The 21,476-nt window shown below is 46.7% G+C and overlaps 1 protein-coding gene across 1 annotated transcript in view; it reads right to left on the reverse strand.

The window, feature by feature from the left end:
- Window positions 1–21,476, reverse strand: part of LOC309566677 (beta-1,4 N-acetylgalactosaminyltransferase 2-like) — a gene marked incomplete at both ends in the record, with an annotated part of 345,172 nt that overhangs the window by 189,876 nt on the left and 133,820 nt on the right. Inside the window, 2 exons of the mRNA XM_082271932.1 lie at window positions 6,640–6,674; window positions 18,056–18,162. Of these exons, the coding sequence (XP_082128058.1) occupies window positions 6,640–6,674; window positions 18,056–18,162 (142 nt within the window). The remainder of the gene's footprint in view (window positions 1–6,639; window positions 6,675–18,055; window positions 18,163–21,476) is intronic.

Genomic DNA, 21,476 nt, shown 5'->3' on the forward strand with positions numbered 1-21,476 from the left:
TCCCTAAAATTCAGCAGACTCTGTCCCTAACAGGATTGAGAAGAGATCGTAGATCAGGATTGAGTGCAGATTCACCCCACCCCCCACACAGCAATATCGATTGTAGTTTGTAGAAGACACTGACCCTATAATTCAGCAGACTCTATCCCTAAAATGCCTACAACTCGCCCTGCCTAAACACTCCGACCTGTCCCTCAATTCTATCCGGACACAAATGGTTTTTTCCTGCCTATCTTTCCCTAATCAGCAGCCAGCACATTGATGTGTGCTCTGTCCCTTAGCTAAGCAGCAGAATGACGCTGCTGCGGCGGCTGCCTCGAACTTATAAAGACTTGGTCACATGCTTCAGACGGCCAATCACAGCTACTAAGACATTTGCAGGCATGGCTGGGATGGCTTAAGGCACACCAGTTAAACGATTGTTGATTGGCTGTTGAAAGCCCGCCATGAAAAGAGCGCCAAAGCATGCAAAACCCGGAAATAAAACGACCGAACACGGATTTTTACCCGAACATACAGTAAAGTGTCCGTGTCCGTGTTCGGGTAAAAAAAATCCAATTATTCGGTACGAACACGAATAATACAGTCCGTGTTCGCTCAACACTATTAGTAACAATAATTTATTGTTATTAGTAGACAATTAGTAACAATAATTTATTGTTATTAGTAACAATTAGTAACAATAATTTATTGTTATTAGTAGACACAATAACTTTTGCGCAAACCAATCAATATACGTTTACTGGGATTCTTTTTTACCAAAAATATGTAGCTGAATACATATTGGCCTAAATTGATGAAAAAAATTTATTTTTTTAATTTTTTTTACTTGATATGTTTTATAGCAGAAAGTAAAAAATACTGTTTTTTTTTTTTCAAATTGTCGCTCTTTTTTTCTAGTGCAAAAAATAAAAACCGCAGAGATGATAAAATACCACCAAAAGAAAGCTCTATTTTTGGGACTGAAGTGGTTAAAGTGAACTATTTGGAGCAACTAAAATTATATGTATCCAGGGCCGGCGCTCCCGCTACGCAAACTAGGCAGACGCCTAGGGCGCACTGCCGCCTAGGGGCGCACTGTTGCCTAGGGTAGGATGACCGGTGACAGTCCCCTGACTGAGGACACTGTCCCCGGCCTGAATCTGTCCCTGTCTTTGCAGGGCCAATCCTGAGCGGGTGCACCGTGAGCTGGGGCAGGGGGGGGTCGCGCCCAGGGCCGGTCCTGCCAAAGATTCAGCTGAGCCTATTGGGCTGCCTCTGGAAGGGAAGGGGGGCGAAGGCGAGCACCGCCTGATTAAACAGAGCAGGGTTCTTCTGCTTACTCCGAGCGGCCGCTGTAATGTGAAGTCCCGCCTCCTGGACCACCGCCAACTTATGATAGACAGCACACTGGTGACGTCTATCATTGAAGCCAGTCCAGGAGGCGGGACTTTACATGACAACGGCCGCTCCGGGTAAGCAGAAGAACTCTGCTCTGTGTAATCAGATGGCGGTCCAATCCGTATGCACTGGTTACTGGTGCATTAATGGGGGCACTGGTTACTGGTCACTCTGCATTGATAGGGGCACTGGTCACTCTGCATTAATGGGGGCACTGGTCACTCTGCATTAATGGGGGCACTGGTCACTGGTCACTCTGCATTAATGAGGGCACTGGTCACTGGTCACTCTGCATTAATGGGGGCACTGGTCACTGCATTAATGGGGGCACTGGTCACTGGTCACTCTGCATTAATGGGGGTACTGGTCACTCTGCATCCATGGGGCACTGGTCACTGGTCACTCTGCATTGATGGGGCACTGGTCACTGAGCACTCTGCATTAATGGGGGCACTGATCACTGGTCACTCTGCATTAATGGGGGCACTGGTCACTCTGCATTAATGGGGGCACTGGTCACTCTGCATTAATGGGGGCACTGGTCACTCTGCATTAATGGGGGCACTGGTCACTGGTTACTCTGCATTAATGGGGGCACTGGTCACTGGTTACTATGCATTAATAGGGGTACTGGTCACTGGTCACTCTGCATTAATGGGGGCACTGGTCACTCTGCATTGATGGGGGCACTGGTCACTCTGCATTCATGGGGCACTGGTCACTGGTCACTCTGCATTCATGGGGCACTGGTCCCTCTGCATTGATGGGGGCACTGGTCACTCTGCATTCATGGGGCACTGGTCACTCTGCATTCATGGGGCACTGGTCACTGGTCACTCTGCATTCATGGGGCACTGGTCACTGATCACTCTGCATTAATGGGGGCACTGGTCACTCTGCATTAATGGGGGCACTGGTCACTCTGCATTAATGGGGGCACTGGTCACTCTGCATTAATGGGGCACTGGTCACTGGTTACTCTGCATTAATGGGGGCACTGGTCACTGGTTACTCTGCATTAATGGGGGTACTGGTCACTGGTCACTCTGCATTAATGGGGGCACTGGTCACTCTGCATTGATGGGGGCACTGGTCACTGGTCACTCTGCATTCATGGAGCACTGGTCCCTCTGCATTGATGGGGCACTGGTCACTGATCACTCTGCATTAATGGGTGCACTGGTCACTCTGCATTAATGGGGGCACTGGTCACATTGCATTGATGGGGCACTGGTCACTCTGCATTGATGGGGCACTGGTCACTGGTCACTCTGCATTGATGGGGCACTGGTCATTCTGCATTGATGGGGGCACTGGTCACTCTGCATTGATGGGTGCACTGGTCACTGGTCACTCTGCATTTATGGGGCACTGGTCACTGGTCACTCTGCATTGATGGGGCACTGGTCACTCTGCATTGATGGGGCACTGGTCACTGATCACTCTGCATTAATGGGGGCACTGGTCACTGGTCACTCTGCATTAATGGGGACACTGGTCACTCTGCATTGATGGGGCACTGGTCACTCTGCATTGATGGGGCACTGGTCACTCTGCATTGATGGGGCACTGGTCACTCTGCATTGATGGGGGCACTGGTCCCTCTGAATTGATGGGGGCACTGGTCCCTCTGAATTGATGGGGGCACTGGTCACTCTGCATTAATTGGGCACTGGTCACTCTGCATTGATGGGGGCACTGGTCACTGGTCACTCTGCATTTATGGGGCACTGGTCACTCTGCATTGATGGGGGCACTGGTCACTCTGCATCGATGGGGCACTGGTCACTCTGCATCGATGGGGCACTGGTCACTCTGCATTGATGGGGCACTGGGCACTCTGCATTGTTTGGGGGCACTGGTCACTCTGTATTGATGGGGCACTGGTCATTGGTCACTCTGCATTGATGGGGGCACTGGTCGCACTGCATTAAAGGGGGGGCACTGGTCACTGGTCACTCTGCATTGATGGGGGCACTGGTCACTCTGCATTGATGAGGCACTGGTCACTGGTCACTCTGCATTGATGGTGCACTGGTCTCTGTGCATTGATGGGGTCACTGTGCATTGATAGGGGCACTGGTCACTCTGCATTGATGGGGGCACTGGTCACCGGTCACTCTGCATTGATGGGACACTGGTCACTCTGCATTGATGGGGCACTGGTCACTGCATTAATGGGGGCACTGGTCACTGGTCACTCTGCATTAATGGGGGTACTGGTCACTCTGCATCCATGGGGCACTGGTCACTGGTCACTCTGCATTGATGGGGCACTGGTCACTGAGCACTCTGCATTAATGGGGGCACTGATCACTGGTCACTCTGCATTAATGGGGGCACTGGTCACTCTGCATTAATGGGGGCACTGGTCACTCTGCATTAATGAGGGCACTGGTCACTGGTTACTCTGCATTAATGGGGGCACTGGTCACTGGTTACTATGCATTAATAGGGGTACTGGTCACTGGTCACTCTGCATTAATGGGGGCACTGGTCACTCTGCATTGATGGGGGCACTGGTCACTCTGCATTCATGGGGCACTGGTCACTGGTCACTCTGCATTCATGGGGCACTGGTCCCTCTGCATTGATGGGGGCACTGGTCACTCTGCATTCATGGGGCACTGGTCACTCTGCATTCATGGGGGAACTGGTCACTGGTCACTCTGCATTCATGGGGCACTGGTCACTGATCACTCTGCATTAATGGGGGCACTGGTCACTCTGCATTAATGGGGGCACTGGTCACTCTGCATTAATGGGGCACTGGTCACTGGTTACTCTGCATTAATGGGGGCACTGGTCACTGGTTACTCTGCATTTATGGGGGTACTGGTCACTGGTCACTCTGCATTAATGGGGGCACTGGTCACTCTGCATTGATGGGGGCACTGGTCACTCTGCATTGATGGGGGCACTGGTCACTGGTCACTCTGCATTCATGGGGCACTGGTCCCTCTGCATTGATGGGGCACTGGTCACTGATCACTCTGCATTAATGGGTGCACTGGTCACTCTGCATTAATGGGGGCACTGGTCACATTGCATTGATGGGGCACTGGTCACTCTGCATTGATGGGGCACTGTTCACTGGTCACTCTGCATTGATGGGGCACTGGTCATTCTGCATTGATGGGGGCACTGGTCACTCTGCATTGATGGGTGCACTGGTCACTGGTCACTCTGCATTTATGGGGCACTGGTCACTGGTCACTCTGCATTGATGGGGCACTGGTCACTGGTCACTCTGCATTGATGGGGCACTGGTCATTCTGCATTGATGGGGGCACTGGTCAGGCTGCATTGATGGGTGCACTGGTCACTGGTCACTCTGCATTTATGGGGCACTGGTCACTGGTCACTCTGCATTGATGGGGCACTGGTCACTCTGCATTGATGGGGCACTGGTCACTGATCACTCTGCATTAATGGGGGCACTGGTCACTGGTCACTCTGCATTAATGGGGACACTGGTCACTCTGCATTGATGGGGCACTGGTCACTCTGCATTGATGGGGCACTGGTCACTCTGCATTGATGGGGCACTGGTCACTCTGCATTGATGGGGGCACTGGTCCCTCTGAATTGATGGGGGCACTGGTCACTCTGCATTAATTTGTCACTGGTCACTCTGCATTAATGGGGCACTGGTCACTGGTCACTCTGCATTTATGGGGCACTGGTCACTCTGCATTGATGGGGGCACTGGTCACTCTGCATCGATGGGGCACTGGTCACTCTGCATTGATGGGGCACTGGTCACTCTGCATTGATGGGGCACTGGGCACTCTGCATTGTTTGGGGGCACTGGTCACTCTGTATTGATGGGGCACTGGTCATTGGCCACTCTGCATTGATGGGGGCACTGGTCGCTCTGCATTAAAGGGGGGGCACTGGTCACTGGTCACTCTGCATTGATGGGGGCACTGGTCACTCTGCATTGATGAGGCACTGGTCACTGGTCACTCTGCATTGATGGTGCACTGGTCTCTGTGCATTGATGGGGTCACTGTGCATTGATAGGGGCACTGGTCACTCTGCATTGATGGGGGCACTGGTCACCGGTCACTCTGCATTGATGGGACACTGGTCACTCTGCATTGATGGGGCACTGGTCACTCTGCATTGATGGGTGCACTGGTCACTCTGCATTGATGGGTGCACTGGTCACTCTGCATTGATGGGTGCACTGGTCACTCTGCATTGATGGGGGCACTGGTCACTCTGTATTGGATGGGGGCACTGGTCGCTCTGCATTGGGTGGGGGCATTGGTCGCTCTGCATTGTATGGGGCACTGGTCGCTCTGCATTGGATGGGGGCACTGGTCGCTATGCATTGGATGGGGCACTGGTCACTCTGCATGGGATGGGGGCACTGGTCACTCTGCATGGGATGGGGGCACTGGTCACTCTGCATGGGATGGGGGCACTGGTCACTCTGCATGGGATGGGGGCACTGGTCACTCTGCATTGGATGGGGGCACTGGTCACTGTGCATAGAATGGGGCACTGGTCAGGCTGCATTGGATGGACACTGGTCAAGCTGCATTGGATGGACACTGGTCAAGCTGCATTGGATGGACACTGGTCAAGCTGCATTGGATGGACACTGGTCAGGTTACATTGGATGGACACTGGTCAGGTTGTATTGCAGGGCACTGGTCAGGCTGTCAGGCTGCATTGTTGGGCACAGCAATATTGGGGATCAGATAACACAAGACTGCTGCTTTTGCATATATTATCTTTGCTGATATATAATATTGGGAAATGACCTGGGCTGGGGATCACACAGGACTGCTGCTTATATTACAATTTTACTGCTAATATATAATATTGGGGATCACACAAGCCTGCTGCTATTGTTTATATATTATATTTACTGCTGATATATAATGTTGGGGATCACACAAGCCTGCTGCTTTTGTATATATATTATATTTACTGCTATAATGTAATGTATACAAAAGCAACAGTCTTGTGTGATCCGATCCCCAATATTATATATCAGCAGTAAATTGTAATATAAGCAGCAATCTTGTGTGATCCCCAGCCCAGGCAATTTCCCAAAATTATATATCATCTGTATATATAATATATATACAATAGCAGCAGTCTTGTGTGACAGTAAGATAATTATTTTCTATTTTTTTTTCTTGGGGGAGGGGCGCAAGTAAATGGTCTTGCCTAGGGCGCAAAATATTCTAGCACCACCCCTGTATGTATCTTAAAAGCAGTGTATATATAGGTATACTGTACCGTATATTTTGGTAGAGCTACATCAATTTGTAAACCTGTAACAGAAACAAAAAAAAGGTTAAAGTGGTTGTAAGGACACAAGGTTTTTACCTTCATGCATTCTGTGTGTAGTCCCAGCCCCCCTTATACTTACCCAAGCCCCCTCTCAATCCAGCGATGTCCATGAGAGCCTTGCCTCTCCGGGGACTCGCACTCCTGATTGGCTTTGGCTACTGTCAATTACAGCTAGAGTACCAATCAGGAGATGGAGAGGGCAGGGCCAAACTGTGGCTCAGTGTGTAAATAGGCACACAGAGCAGCGGCTAGGCTCGGGTGCCCCCATAGCAAGCTTTTTGCTGTGGGGGCACCCGACAGGAGGGAGGAGCTAGGAGCACCGGCCTGGGACCTGAGAAGAGGAGGATCCGGGCCACTCTGCAAAACATTACACAGAGCACGTAAGTATAACATGTTTGTTATTTTAATGAAAAAAAAAAAATAAAGCTTTACAATCACTTTACAATGGTAACTTGTTTCACATGTACCACAAGGATAAAGATCTTTGTTTCAGCCATGTGACTGTAATTTCTCAATCTAATCGCCCTCTGTTTTAATAAATGTCACATTTTGAAAAATAAGTATCCTTATCTAAGGAAAAAAAAAAATGTCCTTCTTTATATGTCTGTGTTTATCGCTGCAATAAAAGATTTTATCTGGAGCTCAGTAAAAAAGCTCACTTAACTTTATAGTTTATGATACATCCATGAGTCAGCAAGGGAATGAAACCTCAGGAGTAAAAAACAATCCTGCAGGTCCTCCAACAGATCAGTGGGTGATTCAGCCAGTAATCTGCAAAGGAAACATAGTAGTAGGGTGCAGGGATTAAAAACTTGTGACACATTGCTTGTACACAATAGTATCACTAAGACCGGGTTCACACATGCAGTGCGGGGCAGTTTTCAGATCTGTTTTCAGTGCGAATTTCCAAAAGAGCTGTTCAGTGGTTCAGCTGCGATTTAGATATGGTTAGGGGTTTTAGGAGGGGGTGGCCGGCATCCTTAACAATAGCTGGTTGTTAAGGAGCAGGCCTTCAACCGATGACTCATCAACAAAAGAATCGCCAGCAATATAACTTGAGAAAAACACAGCGTGTGGGTCCCCTCCAATCCATACCAGGCACTTTGGGTCCCCATGTTGATGGGGACAAGGGCCTCTTCCCCGCAACCCTGGCCAGTGGTTGTGGGGGTCTGCGAGCGGGGGGCTTATCAGAATCTAGAACCCCTCCTAAACAAGGGGGTCCCTAGATCTTGCCCCCCATGTGAATGAGTAGGGGGTACATTTTACCCCTACTCATTCACCCAAAAAATTTAAAGAATAAATAAAAACACAGGCACTGTTTGACAAGTCCTTTATTACAAAAAAATGAAAAATCAGCGTCGATCCTCCTCTTCTCAGTTCCCTCCTGGCTCCTCCTCTTTATCCAGTGCCCCCATAGGAAGCTACTTCCTATGGGGGCACTCTTGCAGGCTGCATCCATAGACACTGTGAGCAGGGACAGAGCCGGGAGAGCCGCTGCTCTTATGCACAGTGCTGGATCGCAAAGAGTTTGGGTAAATATAAGGGGGGGTGCTGGGGGGATACCAGGCACAGAAGGTTATTTACTTAATGCATACAATGCATTAGGGTAAAACACCTTAAAGGAAGCAAAAGTGTACAGGAACTTAGCTGTCCATGTTCCTGTACCTCTGCTATGCTGTATGGATTTTATTCATTCCAATAAATGGGAGTTGTATCGGAGTGCGACCATCCAGACATTTTTAATTTCCTATGTTTTCTTATGCTGTGCATACAGAGCAAGCACCCTCTCTCTGTGCTCAACATGGATTAGTTGAGGAGTACTCACCTCGAGCAGTGTTTCTTCATTGTTTAAAACACCTTAAAGCAGAGCTATAGCCCCCCCACCAAAAAATTTAAAGTCAGCAGCTACATATACTATACAGTAACTGCTGACTTTTACTAATAGGGCACTTATCTGTCCAGGGATCCTGCTGTGTCTTCACCCAAGCCGATTATTGAATTGGCTCTCATCGGGTACTGGCGTCCCCATCTTGGTTAAGGGAAATGGGCAGTGAAGCCTTGCACCTTCACAGCCAGTTTTCTACTGCACATGAGCAAATCGCGCTGTGCTTTCTCAATGGGCCACCAGCGGTGATGGCCAAACTTTCCATGGTGAACACAGCAGAAAGAGGGAGTGGGTAAACAGGATGCCCGCTTCCCCCTCCCCCCCACAAGGTGCCAAATGTGGCACTGGAGGAGGAGAGGAGGCAGACAAGCGGAGCTTCCCCTTTTTGGTTGGGCTCTGCTTTAAGGCTTTACAGCCACTTTAACTAAGTATTCAACTGAGGTGTTTTTTATTTGTTCCTTTTTTTTTTATTAGTCTCTGGTACTTGTAGTCTGCCTGCAGTATCACTAAGTGTCCTTATCAACCATTGACTCATCAACTGTCAACAGCTGACATGTAAACAAAAGAATTGCTAGCAATAAAACTTGAGAAAAACACAGCGTGGACCTCCAATCTATACTAGGCCCTTCAGGTCCCCATGTTGATGGGGACAAGGGCCTCTTTCCCACAACCCTGGCCGGTGGTTGTGGGGGTCTGTGGGCGGGGAGGCTTATCGGAATCTGGAAGCCCCCTTTTAACAAGAGGGCTCCCAGATCCTGGCCCCCTAAGTGAATGAGTAGGGGTACATTTTACACCTACTCAATCATCAAAAAAGTGTAAAAAGTAAATAAAAGCACTGATAGTTTTTTGACAAGTCCTTTTAAAAAACAAAAAAGCTGTGTAGATCCTTCTCTTCTCAATCGGCTTTATCCTCCTGTTCGGCAGGCTTGACAAAGGGGATGGAGCCTTCGAAACATGTTGCGGCCCACTCCCTCTAACATTTTAAGTTGTACTGTGTGGACATGCATAGCGAGCGGCCACAGACGCCACCAATATCACCATCATCTTGTGGGGTCTTGTGCTTAGTCCTGGGCATACTAATTACATTGATTCTTTTGTTCCATCTTGCCATGTCGACACATCATCTCTGTGCACGGTTCACCTAATACAGTCTACCTCCTTGTAAGTAGTGTTGAGCGAACACGGACTGTATTATTCGTGTTCGTACCGAATAATTGGATTTTTTGTACCCGAACACGGACACGGACACTTTACTGTATGTTCGGGTAAAAATCCGTGTTCGGTCGTTTTATTTCCGGGTTTTGCATGCTTTGGCGCTCTTTTCATGGCGGGCTTTCAACAGCCAATCAACAATCGTTTAACTGGTGTGCCTTAAGCCATCCCAGCCATGCCTGCAAATGTCTCAGTAGCTGTGATTGGCCGTCTGAAGCATGTGACCAAGTCTTTATAAGTTCGAGGCAGCCGCAGCGGCGTCATTATGCTGCTTAGATTCAGGGACAGAGCACACATCAACGTGCTGGCTGCTGATTAGGGAAAGATAGGCAGGAAAAAACCATTTGTGTCCGGATAGAATTGAGGGACAGGTCGGAGTGTTTAGGCAGGGCGAGTTGTAGGCATTTTAGGGATAGAGTCTGCTGAATTATAGGGTCAGTGTCTTCTACAAACTACAATCGATATTGCTGTGTGGGGGGTGGGGTGAATCTGCACTCAATCCTGATCTACGATCTCTTCTCAATCCTGTTAGGGACAGAGTCTGCTGAATTTTAGGGAAACTGTGTTCTACAAACTACAATCGATATTGCTGTGTGGTGTGGGATTGGAGATAGGCAGGTGTCAGTGATCCACATCCATTTTTCTGTGTGTGAGCTGCAGTGAACACAATCTTTTTGGGCTGCAGTGAACACAATCTTTTTGGGCTGCAGTGAACACAATCTTTTTGGGCTGCAGTGAACACAATCTTTTTGGATTGCAGTGAACACAATCTTTTTGGGGTGCAGTGAACAAAATCTTTTTGGGGTGCAGTGAACACAATCCTTTTTGGTGTGCAGTGAACACAATCTTTGTGGGGTGCAGTGAACAAAATCCTTTGTGGGGTGCAGTGAACACAATCTTTTTGGGGTGCAGTGAACAAAATCCTTTTTGGGGTGCAGTGAACAACATCCTTTTTGGGGTGCAGTGAACACAATCTTTTTGGGGTGCAGTGAACAAAATCCTTTGTGGGGTGCAGTGAACACAATCTTTTTGGGGTGCAGTGAACACAATCTTTTTGGGGTGGAGTGAACAACATCCTTTTTGGGGTGCAGTGAACAAAATCCTTTTTGGGGTGCAGTGAACAAAATCATTTTTGGGGTGCAGTGAACACAATCTTTTTGGGGTGCAGTGAACACAATCTTTGTGGGGTGCAGTGAACACAATCTTTTTGGGGTGGAGTGAACAACATCCTTTTTGGGGTGCAGTGAACAACATCCTTTTTGGGGTGCAGTGAACACAATCTTTTTGGGGTGCAGTGAACACAATCTTTGTGGGGTACAGTGAACAGAATCTTTGTGGGGTGCAGTGAACACAATCTTTGGGGGGTACAGTGAACACAATCTTTGTGAGGTGCAGTGAACACAATCTTTGTGGGGTGCAGTGAACACAATCATTGTGGGGTGCAGTGAACTCAATCTTTGTGGGGTACAGTGAACACAATCTCATACTTCTGAAGGTTTGAGGGTGCTGCCTGTTCCATACTCCCCCTACTCCTCATCTAGCCTTTTAGGGGTACAAACAATAGTAATTGGGGCCTAGTGTGGTTGTGTACGTGTGATATACATACACTTTTTTGGGATCATATTTTCTATTCCGCTATTTAATCAAAAACCTTTGGGGATCAGTTAAATTGGGGGATAGTCTGTGTTGGTACGTGTGAGAGAGATCCACCTTTCCAAGTTGTTGGGGTTCATCTCATACTTCTGAAGGTTTGAGGGTGCTGCCTGTTCCATACTCCCCCTACTCCTAGCCTTTTAGGGGTACAAACAATAGTAATTGGGGCCTAGTGTGGTTGTGTACGTGTGATATACATACACTTTTTTGGGATCATATTTTCTATTCCGCTATTTAATCAAAAACCTTTGGGGATCAGTTAAATTGGGGGATAGTCTGTGTTGGTACGTGTGAGAGAGATCCACCTTTCCAAGTTGTTGGGGTTCATCTCATACTTCTGAAGGTTTGAGGGTGCTGCCTGTTCCATACTCCCCCTACTCCTAGCCTTTTAGGGGTACAAACAATAGTAATTGGGGCCTAGTGTGGTTGTGTACGTGTGATATACATACACTTTTTTGGGATCATATTTTCTATTCCGCTATTTAATCAAAAACCTTTGGGGATCAGTTAAATTGGGGGATAGTCTGTGTTGGTACGTGTGAGAGAGATCCACCTTTCCAAGTTGTTGGGGTTCATCTCATACTTCTGAAGGTTTGAGGGTGCTGCCTGTTCCATACTCCCCCTACTCCTAGCCTTTTAGGGGTACAAACAATAGTAATTGGGGCCTAGTGTGGTTGTGTACGTGTGATATACATACACTTTTTTGGGATCATATTTTCTTTTCCGCTATTTAATCAAAAACCTTTGGGGATCAGTTAAATTGGGGGATAGTCTGTGTTGGTACGTGTGAGAGAGATCCACCTTTCCAAGTTGTTGGGGTTCATCTCATACTTCTGAAGGTTTGAGGGTGCTGCCTGTTCCATACTCCCCCTACTCCTAGCCTTTTAGGGGTACAAACAATAGTAATTGGGGCCTAGTGTGGTTGTGTACGTGTGATATACATACACTTTTTTTGGATCATATTTTCTATTCCGCTATTTAATCAAAAACCTTTGGGGATCAGTTAAATTGGGGGATAGTCTGTGTTGGTACGTGTGAGAGAGATCCACCTTTCCAAGTTGTTGGGGTTCATCTCATACTTCTGAAGGTTTGAGGGTGCTGCCTGTTCCATACTCCCCCTACTCCTAGCCTTTTAGGGGTACAAACAATAGTAATTGGGGCCTAGTGTGGTTGTGTACGTGTGATATACATACACTTTTTTGGGATCATATTTTCTATTCCGCTATTTAATCAAAAACCTTTGGGGATCAGTTAAATTGGGGGATAGTCTGTGTTGGTACGTGTGAGAGAGATCCACCTTTCCAAGTTGTTGGGGTTCATCTCATACTTCTGAAGGTTTGAGGGTGCTGCCTGTTCCATACTCCCCCTACTCCTAGCCTTTTAGGGGTACAAACAATAGTAATTGGGGCCTAGTGTGGTTGTGTACGTGTGATATACATACACTTTTTTTGGATCATATTTTCTATTCCGCTATTTAATCAAAAACCTTTGGGGATCAGTTAAATTGGGGGATAGTCTGTGTTGGTACGTGTGAGAGAGATCCACCTTTCCAAGTTGTTGGGGTTCATCTCATACTTCTGAAGGTTTGAGGGTGCTGCCTGTTCCATACTCCCCCTACTCCTCATCTAGCCTTTTAGGGGTACAAACAATAGTAATTGGGGCCCAGTGTGGTTGTGTACGTGTGATATACATACACTTTTTTGGGATCATATTTTCTATTCCGCTATTTAATCAAAAACCTTTGGGGATCAGTTAAATTGGGGGATAGTCTGTGTCGGTACGTGTGAGAGAGATCCACCTTTCCAAGTTGTTGGGGTTCATCTCATACTTCTGAAGGTTTGAGGGTGCTGCCTGTTCCATACCCCCCCTACTCCTCATCTAGCCTTTTAGGGGTACAAACAATAGTAATTGGGGCCTAGTGTGGTTGTGTACGTGCGAGATACATACACTTTTTTTGATCATATTTCCTATTCCGCTATTCAATAAAAACCTTTGAGGATCAATTGAATTGCGGGATAGTCTGTGTCGGTACGTGTGAGAGAGATCCACCTTTCCAAGTTGTTGGGGTTCATCTCATACTTCTGAAGGTTTGAGGGTGCTGCCTGTTCCATACTCCCCCTACTCCTCATCTAGCCTTTTAGGGGTACAAACAATAGTAATTGGGGCCTAGTGTGGTTGTGTACGTGTGATATACATACACTTTTTTTGGATCATATTTTCTATTCCGCTATTTAATCAAAAACCTTTGGGGATCAGTTAAATTGGGGGATAGTCTGTGTTGGTACGTGTGAGAGAGATCCACCTTTCCAAGTTGTTGGGGTTCATCTCATACTTCTGAAGGTTTGAGGGTGCTGCCTGTTCCATACTCCCCCTACTCCTCATCTAGCCTTTTAGGGGTACAAACAATAGTAATTGGGGCCCAGTGTGGTTGTGTACGTGTGATATACATACACTTTTTTGGGATCATATTTTCTATTCCGCTATTTAATCAAAAACCTTTGGGGATCAGTTAAATTGGGGGATAGTCTGTGTCGGTACGTGTGAGAGAGATCCACCTTTCCAAGTTGTTGGGGTTCATCTCATACTTCTGAAGGTTTGAGGGTGCTGCCTGTTCCATACCCCCCCTACTCCTCATCTAGCCTTTTAGGGGTACAAACAATAGTAATTGGGGCCTAGTGTGGTTGTGTACGTGCGAGATACATACACTTTTTTTGATCATATTTCCTATTCCGCTATTCAATAAAAACCTTTGAGGATCAATTGAATTGCGGGATAGTCTGTGTCGGTACGTGTGAGAGAGATCCACCTTTCCAAGTTGTTGGGGTTCATCTCATACTTCTGAAGGTTTGAGGGTGCTGCCTGTTCCATACTCCCCCTACTCCTCATCTAGCCTTTTAGGGGTACAAACAATAGTAATTGGGGCCTAGTGTGGTTGTGTACGTGTGATATACATACACTTTTTTTGGATCATATTTTCTATTCCGCTATTTAATCAAAAACCTTTGGGGATCAGTTAAATTGGGGGATAGTCTGTGTTGGTACGTGTGAGAGAGATCCACCTTTCCAAGTTGTTGGGGTTCATCTCATACTTCTGAAGGTTTGAGGGTGCTGCCTGTTCCATACTCCCCCTACTCCTCATCTAGCCTTTTAGGGGTACAAACAATAGTAATTGGGGCCCAGTGTGGTTGTGTACGTGTGATATACATACACTTTTTTGGGATCATATTTTCTATTCCGCTATTTAATCAAAAACCTTTGGGGATCAGTTAAATTGGGGGATAGTCTGTGTCGGTACGTGTGAGAGAGATCCACCTTTCCAAGTTGTTGGGGTTCATCTCATACTTCTGAAGGTTTGAGGGTGCTGCCTGTTCCATACCCCCCCTACTCCTCATCTAGCCTTTTAGGGGTACAAACAATAGTAATTGGGGCCTAGTGTGGTTGTGTACGTGTGATATACATACACTTTTTTTGGATCATATTTTCTATTCCGCTATTTAATCAAAAACCTTTGGGGATCAGTTAAATTGGGGGATAGTCTGTGTCGGTACGTGTGAGAGAGATCCACCTTTCCAAGTTGTTGGGGTTCATCTCATACTTCTGAAGGTTTGAGGGTGCTGCCTGTTCCATACCCCCCCTACTCCTCATCTAGCCTTTTAGGGGTACAAACAATAGTAATTGGGGCCTAGTGTGGTTGTGTACGTGCGAGATACATACACTTTTTTTGATCATATTTCCTATTCCGCTATTCAATAAAAACCTTTGAGGATCAATTGAATTGCGGGATAGTCTGTGTCGGTACGTGTGAGAGAGATCCACCTTTCCAAGTTGTTGGGGTTCATCTCATACTTCTGAAGGTTTGAGGGTGCTGCCTGTTCCATACTCCCCCTACTCCTCATCTAGCCTTTTAGGGGTACAAACAATAGTAATTGGGGCCCAGTGTGGTTGTGTACGTGTGATATACATACACTTTTTTTGGATCATATTTTCTATTCCGCTATTTAATTTAACTGGGCCTCCATGCGAGACCTGTGTGCCTTGTTGCGCTGTTTTGAGTACTCCACCAACATGGCCAGTGGCAATGACGCGGTTCTCAGCTTAACTATCCCACTTCTATGCCTCCTTGAAAAAACAATTCGGGCGATGATGGAAGAGGATGTGGCACAGGATGAGGAGGAGGAGGAGGATGAAGAGGTAACATTTCCAAGGCTTTCAGGGCAGTCATTCGCAAGGGGCTCCGAGGGTGGGTTCCTGCACACGCAAACGCCAGGGACGCAATTGTCCAGCAGGGGCACAGTTCTGGAGGATGAGGAGGATGAGGAGGAGGAGGAGCTGGAGGAGGAGATGGAACCATGTTCACAGCAGGGTGGCACCCAGGCCAGCTCATGGCCATCACTGGTGCGTGGCTGGGGGGATACAGAGGACACGGACGATACACCTCCCACAGAGGACAGCCTTTCGTTGCCTCTGGGCAGCCTGGCACACATGAGCGATTACATGCTGCAGTGTCTCCACAACGACCGCCGAGTTGCCCACATTCTAACTTGTGCTGATTACTGGGTGGCCACGCTGCTGGATCCCCGTTACAAGGACAACGTACCGTCCTTAATTCACTCACTGGAGCGCGATCGCAAGATGCGCGAGTACAAGCGCACGCTGGTAGACGCCATGCTGCTGGCATTCCCATCTGACAGCGGGGCCACAGTGGAAGCACAAGGCAGAGGAGGAGGAGGAGGAGGTCGCCAACGCAACCAGGGCACCGCCAGCACCTCAGAAGGCAGGGTTAGCATGGCCGAAATGTGGAAAAGCTTTGTCAGCACGCCACAACAAACAGCAGCACCAGCAGCTCAGATGGAACGTCTTAGCAGGAGGCAGCATTTTACCAACATGGTGGAGCAGTATGTGTGCACACGCCTACATGTAGTGAATGACGGGTCTGCCCCCTTCAACTTCTGGGTCTCCAAATTGGGCACATGGCTTGAGCTTGCCCTTTACGCCTTGGAGGTGCTGGCGTGCCCTGCAGCCAGTGTATTATCTGAACGGGTATTTAGCACGGCTGGGGGCGTTATAACAGACAAGCGCAGCCGCCTGTCCAGAGACAATGTGGACAAGCTCACGTTCATTAAAATGAACCAGGCATGGATCCCACGGGACTTTTCCGTACCTTATGCAGAATAGCAATGGATACCGACCTTACCCACCCATTGTTCCATTTTTGCTCTTTCTCACTCTTTTGGGGTGTACCCTCATTTAAAATTTTTGAAAAGAAGCAGTGTTGGCTACCTCGTCCTCCTCCTCAGGGCCAGATTAATGTAGGGGCTATTGGAGCTGCAGCTCCAGGCCCCTACCTTTTATATAGGCCCCGGGTTGGCCATATTCACTGTTACCGCTCTTCTGTCACTTGTAAACACAGAAGTCTGGCTTCTATGCTCGCTTCCCCAGGCAGCACCCTCAGAACCTCCCCACACAGCGTGAAGGCCGGACAAGGAGGGACAGTTGGCGATGCATGGATGTGTTTATGGGCTTCAGAGACAGCATCCCATGTTGAATTAGGCATGCATGGCTGCACCCTTCCTCCTCTGGGTGCATGGCAAGGCACGGCCCTTAAGGCCCTTCAAAATCCTCAGCACCAAGCCCATGATGCTGTTAATCCGGCCCTGGTCCTCCTCCACCGCCGCTTCCACCTACACCGCCCATAGGTGTGCGCAGCCTATTGCATTAAGGTGTGCACCCCAAAGTTGAAATACACATGCATGTGTTTGCCAGCAGGGAGAGTAATGTATCGGGGCCATGTACCTGTAGGCAAGGAGAAATAGAGCAGAGCAGGTCCCAGGGAGATCTTTCCCATCTCCTCACTGGCAATGCTATGTGCCCTAGGTGATTAGGGTGTGCCCAGGCACACCCAGCACACCCTGTGCGCACGCCTATGTCACCGCCACATCCACCACCACCTCAACCTCCCTCCTACTCCATATGGGCCTCGTCCTTCAGAGATGAAGAAGAACATTGTTTTATTTTTCTGTTTTTTTTTTGTTGTTTTAAGTTATTTCCCTATCCACATTTGTTTGCAGAGCACTTGCCATGCTCTTAATTACGTTTTGCTGCCATTTGCAGCACTCTAGCCCTTTCCTTTGGTGTTTTAGAGCCATTTTAGTGCCTTAAAGTTCGGGTCCCCATTGACTTCAATGGGGTTCGGTGTCCGGGAAAAGTTCGGTAAAAGTCCGGGACACGGACCCGGACTTTTTTTTAAAGTTCGGCCGAACCCGTCGAACACGGACATCTAGGTGTTCGCTCAACCCTACTTGTAAGTAATACTTTTGTTTACAAATAAAGTGTTACAAGTTTTTAATCCCTCTATCACTGTCTGTGTTCATCCATTACATGAGTCTCATTTAGTCTCTTTCTTGCTATTAGTGAGTACAATGTCTGTGCATTTGTCCATTGCTGTCTATGTCTGTCGTAGAGTCTCAGTGGTCTCATTTGTTTATTTAATCACCAAACTCTTTGGTGAATCGAAACAAATGTATGCTTTATGATAAGCGGTGTATTACCACGTGTCATAAGAAATGCACTAGTTATTGGATGGCATTGAGTGCCAAGAGATTTTGTTCTTACCTGGTAATAGGATTGTGGTAAGAGGCTTGACTTGGATGCCATGAATGGGATACCTTAATGGTGAGTTGGAAGGTGCCATTATTAAGGGTATATTATCCGTCTGCTCTCTGATATAAGAAAAAATAACATTATAAGTATGAAGTTATAAGAGGGGATGTTCTGATTCATTTTATGGAAAATACTGTAAAAGGCTGCACTCCCTTTCCAATGGCCAACTCAAATTCTATGGTTTAACCAATAAAGTGCTACATGTGCTAAAGTGCTATATATTCAACTCATAAATCAAACCATAAATTAAATTAAAATAAATTGCATCAAAGTCCATTTAGAAAATGTGACATGAAAGTGCAAAATTGCTGTGTAATCAGTAATCAGTATCACAGTAAAGTGCACAAAGTCCATTCACAACTAAAGGTGCATGTAAGTCCATCCAAAAGAGTTGTAATTGATCACCAAGTTATCTGTGCAACTACAGGATATCCTTCAGGCTGGGTTCACTTTGCCGTACAGAGCGACTTACAGCAGGGGTTGGGTGCTTCCCTGTTCACCGTTTAAGGTCCGATTTCAGTCTGAATATATGGCTGAATTCACACCTGAAACAGACCAGAAGACGCACAGGACTCCTGTGCAATTCGCACCAGAGCCACTCCGGAGATATGTGAACAGGCCCCATGGAGACCCGGTCACAATCTCCTGACATGTAAATTGGATGCAGGGAAACCAGCATCCAATTTGCAACAGTGTGAACCCAACCTCAAATATATGCTCCATGCATCCACAAGTGCTCCACTGCAATACACCTTCTGTACCCCCACCAGGGTATGCACTCACCCGCCAGTATGGAGCCCCTATGTATATAAAGAAGGTCCATTGGGCTTTGAAGTATTGCTGTATCTCTAATCTGTTGCTATGGGTCCATGTCCCAAATCATAGCTCAGGGAGAGGAAAAGACTGTAGAGAGTATTGAAGCATAACACTGTTTTATTTTTGAAAAATTAGAAAACATAAAATAGTTCCACTCACAAGGCTGGCGCCCTTGTCCCTTGCATCTGGAATGATCTGCCGATATCTCAAAATGGCCGCGGCTGTTCCGCAATGCGGAAGTGATCTGTTACGTGGCTGTGCTCTGCCCCTACATGTTTCATCACTAGGGCATCATCAGGGGGCATGGTCACCCGCATAATCTCTGCCATATTATACCCAGCTATAGTTTACGGTTGGACCATGCTTAAAGTGGTTGTAAAGGCTGAAAGTTTTTATATTTAATGCATTCTATGCATGAAGGTAAAAAACCTCCAGTGTGTAGCTCTCCCCTAAGCCCAATCTCGATCCTGCTATGTGCACTAGACCCGAGGCTCTCCTGGGTCTCTCCCTAGCCATTGGCTCTCGCTGCTGTCAATCACTGCCAGCGAGGTGGGTGCGGGAGGTGGGGCCGAGTCACACTCTCTGTGTCTTATGGATGCAGAGAGCTGGCTCGGGAGCAAGCACATACGAGTGCCCCTACAGCAAGTGTTTTACTATGGGGGAACTCGGTGAGGGTGAATGGCCAAGAGCACCGACGGGGGGCCTGAAAAGAAGAGGATCGGGGCAGCTCTGTGCAAAACCACTGCACAAAGCAGGTAGCTACAATATTTGTTATTCTTTTTAAATAACATTTTTTTATATATAATCACTTTAAACAGCATGAGAGATTATTAAAAATCCCGGATTGCATGCTAGTTTACTCATCTGCAGATGTTCCTCACATTTAGACAACTCTGTTATTCACATGGCCTAAAAGAAAGGTAAAATTAAGAACGGCCTTCCTATATCATATTGTCTCCATTTTGTGGTCAATTAGGTAATTACATCAAATAAAAATGTCAACTAGAAATAAAGATAAATTATTAAAGAATAGGTAATTACATATGTATGAAAAAGAAAAAGGAAATAGAAAAAGAAACGTTTTGTATGTATTTAGTAAAAGGTATGTTTTTATAAATAAAATATATTACTAAAGTTTTAGTAGCTCTACACACTGGGGAGATTGAGAAGGAGAGAGCAGAAAGTGTTACTCCTGTTGCCAAGGTGACCTGTTCCGTGATAGCAGAAATCTGGATTCGGCACATAGGCTTTGTTTTTGTCACCTGTGAGTTAGGCCTTTTGCCAAAGTAGTATGTGTTCCCATGTGGAGGGGGGGGGGGGGGTGATTCACCTTTCTCTTGGTCACTGAGACAAAAACATGATTGGCGGTTTTTATACCAAATTTAGTATTGCCTTCCCTATCATGTCCATGCCTTCCAATGCATTTCATCAAAATTATACCAAAATCTCCTAATTTTTACCAAAATTTCATAAAAATACAAAGTTTTGCTTATACCTAGTAGAACAAAGCCCCTTTGTCCCTCTTTCCTCCTCTTTTTTCCCTTATTTTTCCCTTATTTTGGTCTGATCTATATAGCTGTAAATAAAATGCACATTTTATCTTTTAAAAAGTGTTTCCCAGTGCTAAACCTTTCATCCAGTTTCTAAATTGATGTATTTGTACATTTCAAAAGCCAGAATAAATAATAGAAGTGGTAAAAAAAAGCACTTGTGGGTTTAAAGTGGAAGTAAACTTCTATCTTTTGCTTTTACCTATTGGTAAGCTGACAATAAGACTTACCTACAGTAAAGGTAGTGTACACTTCTCTTAAACATGCACTGATCTGATCTGTGAAGGTGCAGGAATTGGGGCTGATCTGAGGTGTGAAGGTGCAGTGATAGGAGTTGATCTGAGGTGTGAAGGTGCAGTGATTGGGGCTGATCTGAGGTGTGAATGTGCAGTGATTGGGGCTGATCTGAGGTGTGAAGGTGCAGTGATAGGAGTTGATCTGAGGTGTGAAGGTGCAGTGATTGGGGCTGATCTGAGGTGTGAATGTGCAGTGATTGGGGCTGATCTGAGGTGTGAATGTGCAGTGATTGGGGCTGATCTGAGGTGTGAAGGTGCAGTGAGTAACGTTCATGCGTTTTTGTTTGTGGATGGATTTACAGCTGCAGAATTATTACACTCAGTAGCCTTGTAGAGAATCTGTTGAACAACATATCCAACTCTCAGGACTTCATCACCGTGTACAGCCTGTTATATACTATATATATATCAATAGATGTTTAATGGAGGGATAGAGTATATGAGGATATAGATGAGAGACAGGCTATTGTATGGTGAGCACTAGAAGTAGTATTAGGAGAGTTGCAGGTGATGGTAAAGCAGATAGGTTCTGATGTCAAGTATAGTGCAGATGGTAAGAGGACACAGATGGAGTATACTTAGACAGAGTAACCTAGTGCAAGGATAGTTCAAGGTAGTCCCAAGAGCTAACAGTCTTATGCAGATGATAGTGAATAGATAGATAGATAGTCTTGGTAATTGCAGTAGATGACAGTAGGAGATTGGTTAGCA

Source organism: Pelophylax lessonae (genome assembly GCF_965119305.1).
Source record: "Pelophylax lessonae genome assembly, chromosome: 11".
Classification (NCBI taxonomy): domain Eukaryota; kingdom Metazoa; phylum Chordata; class Amphibia; order Anura; family Ranidae; genus Pelophylax; species Pelophylax lessonae.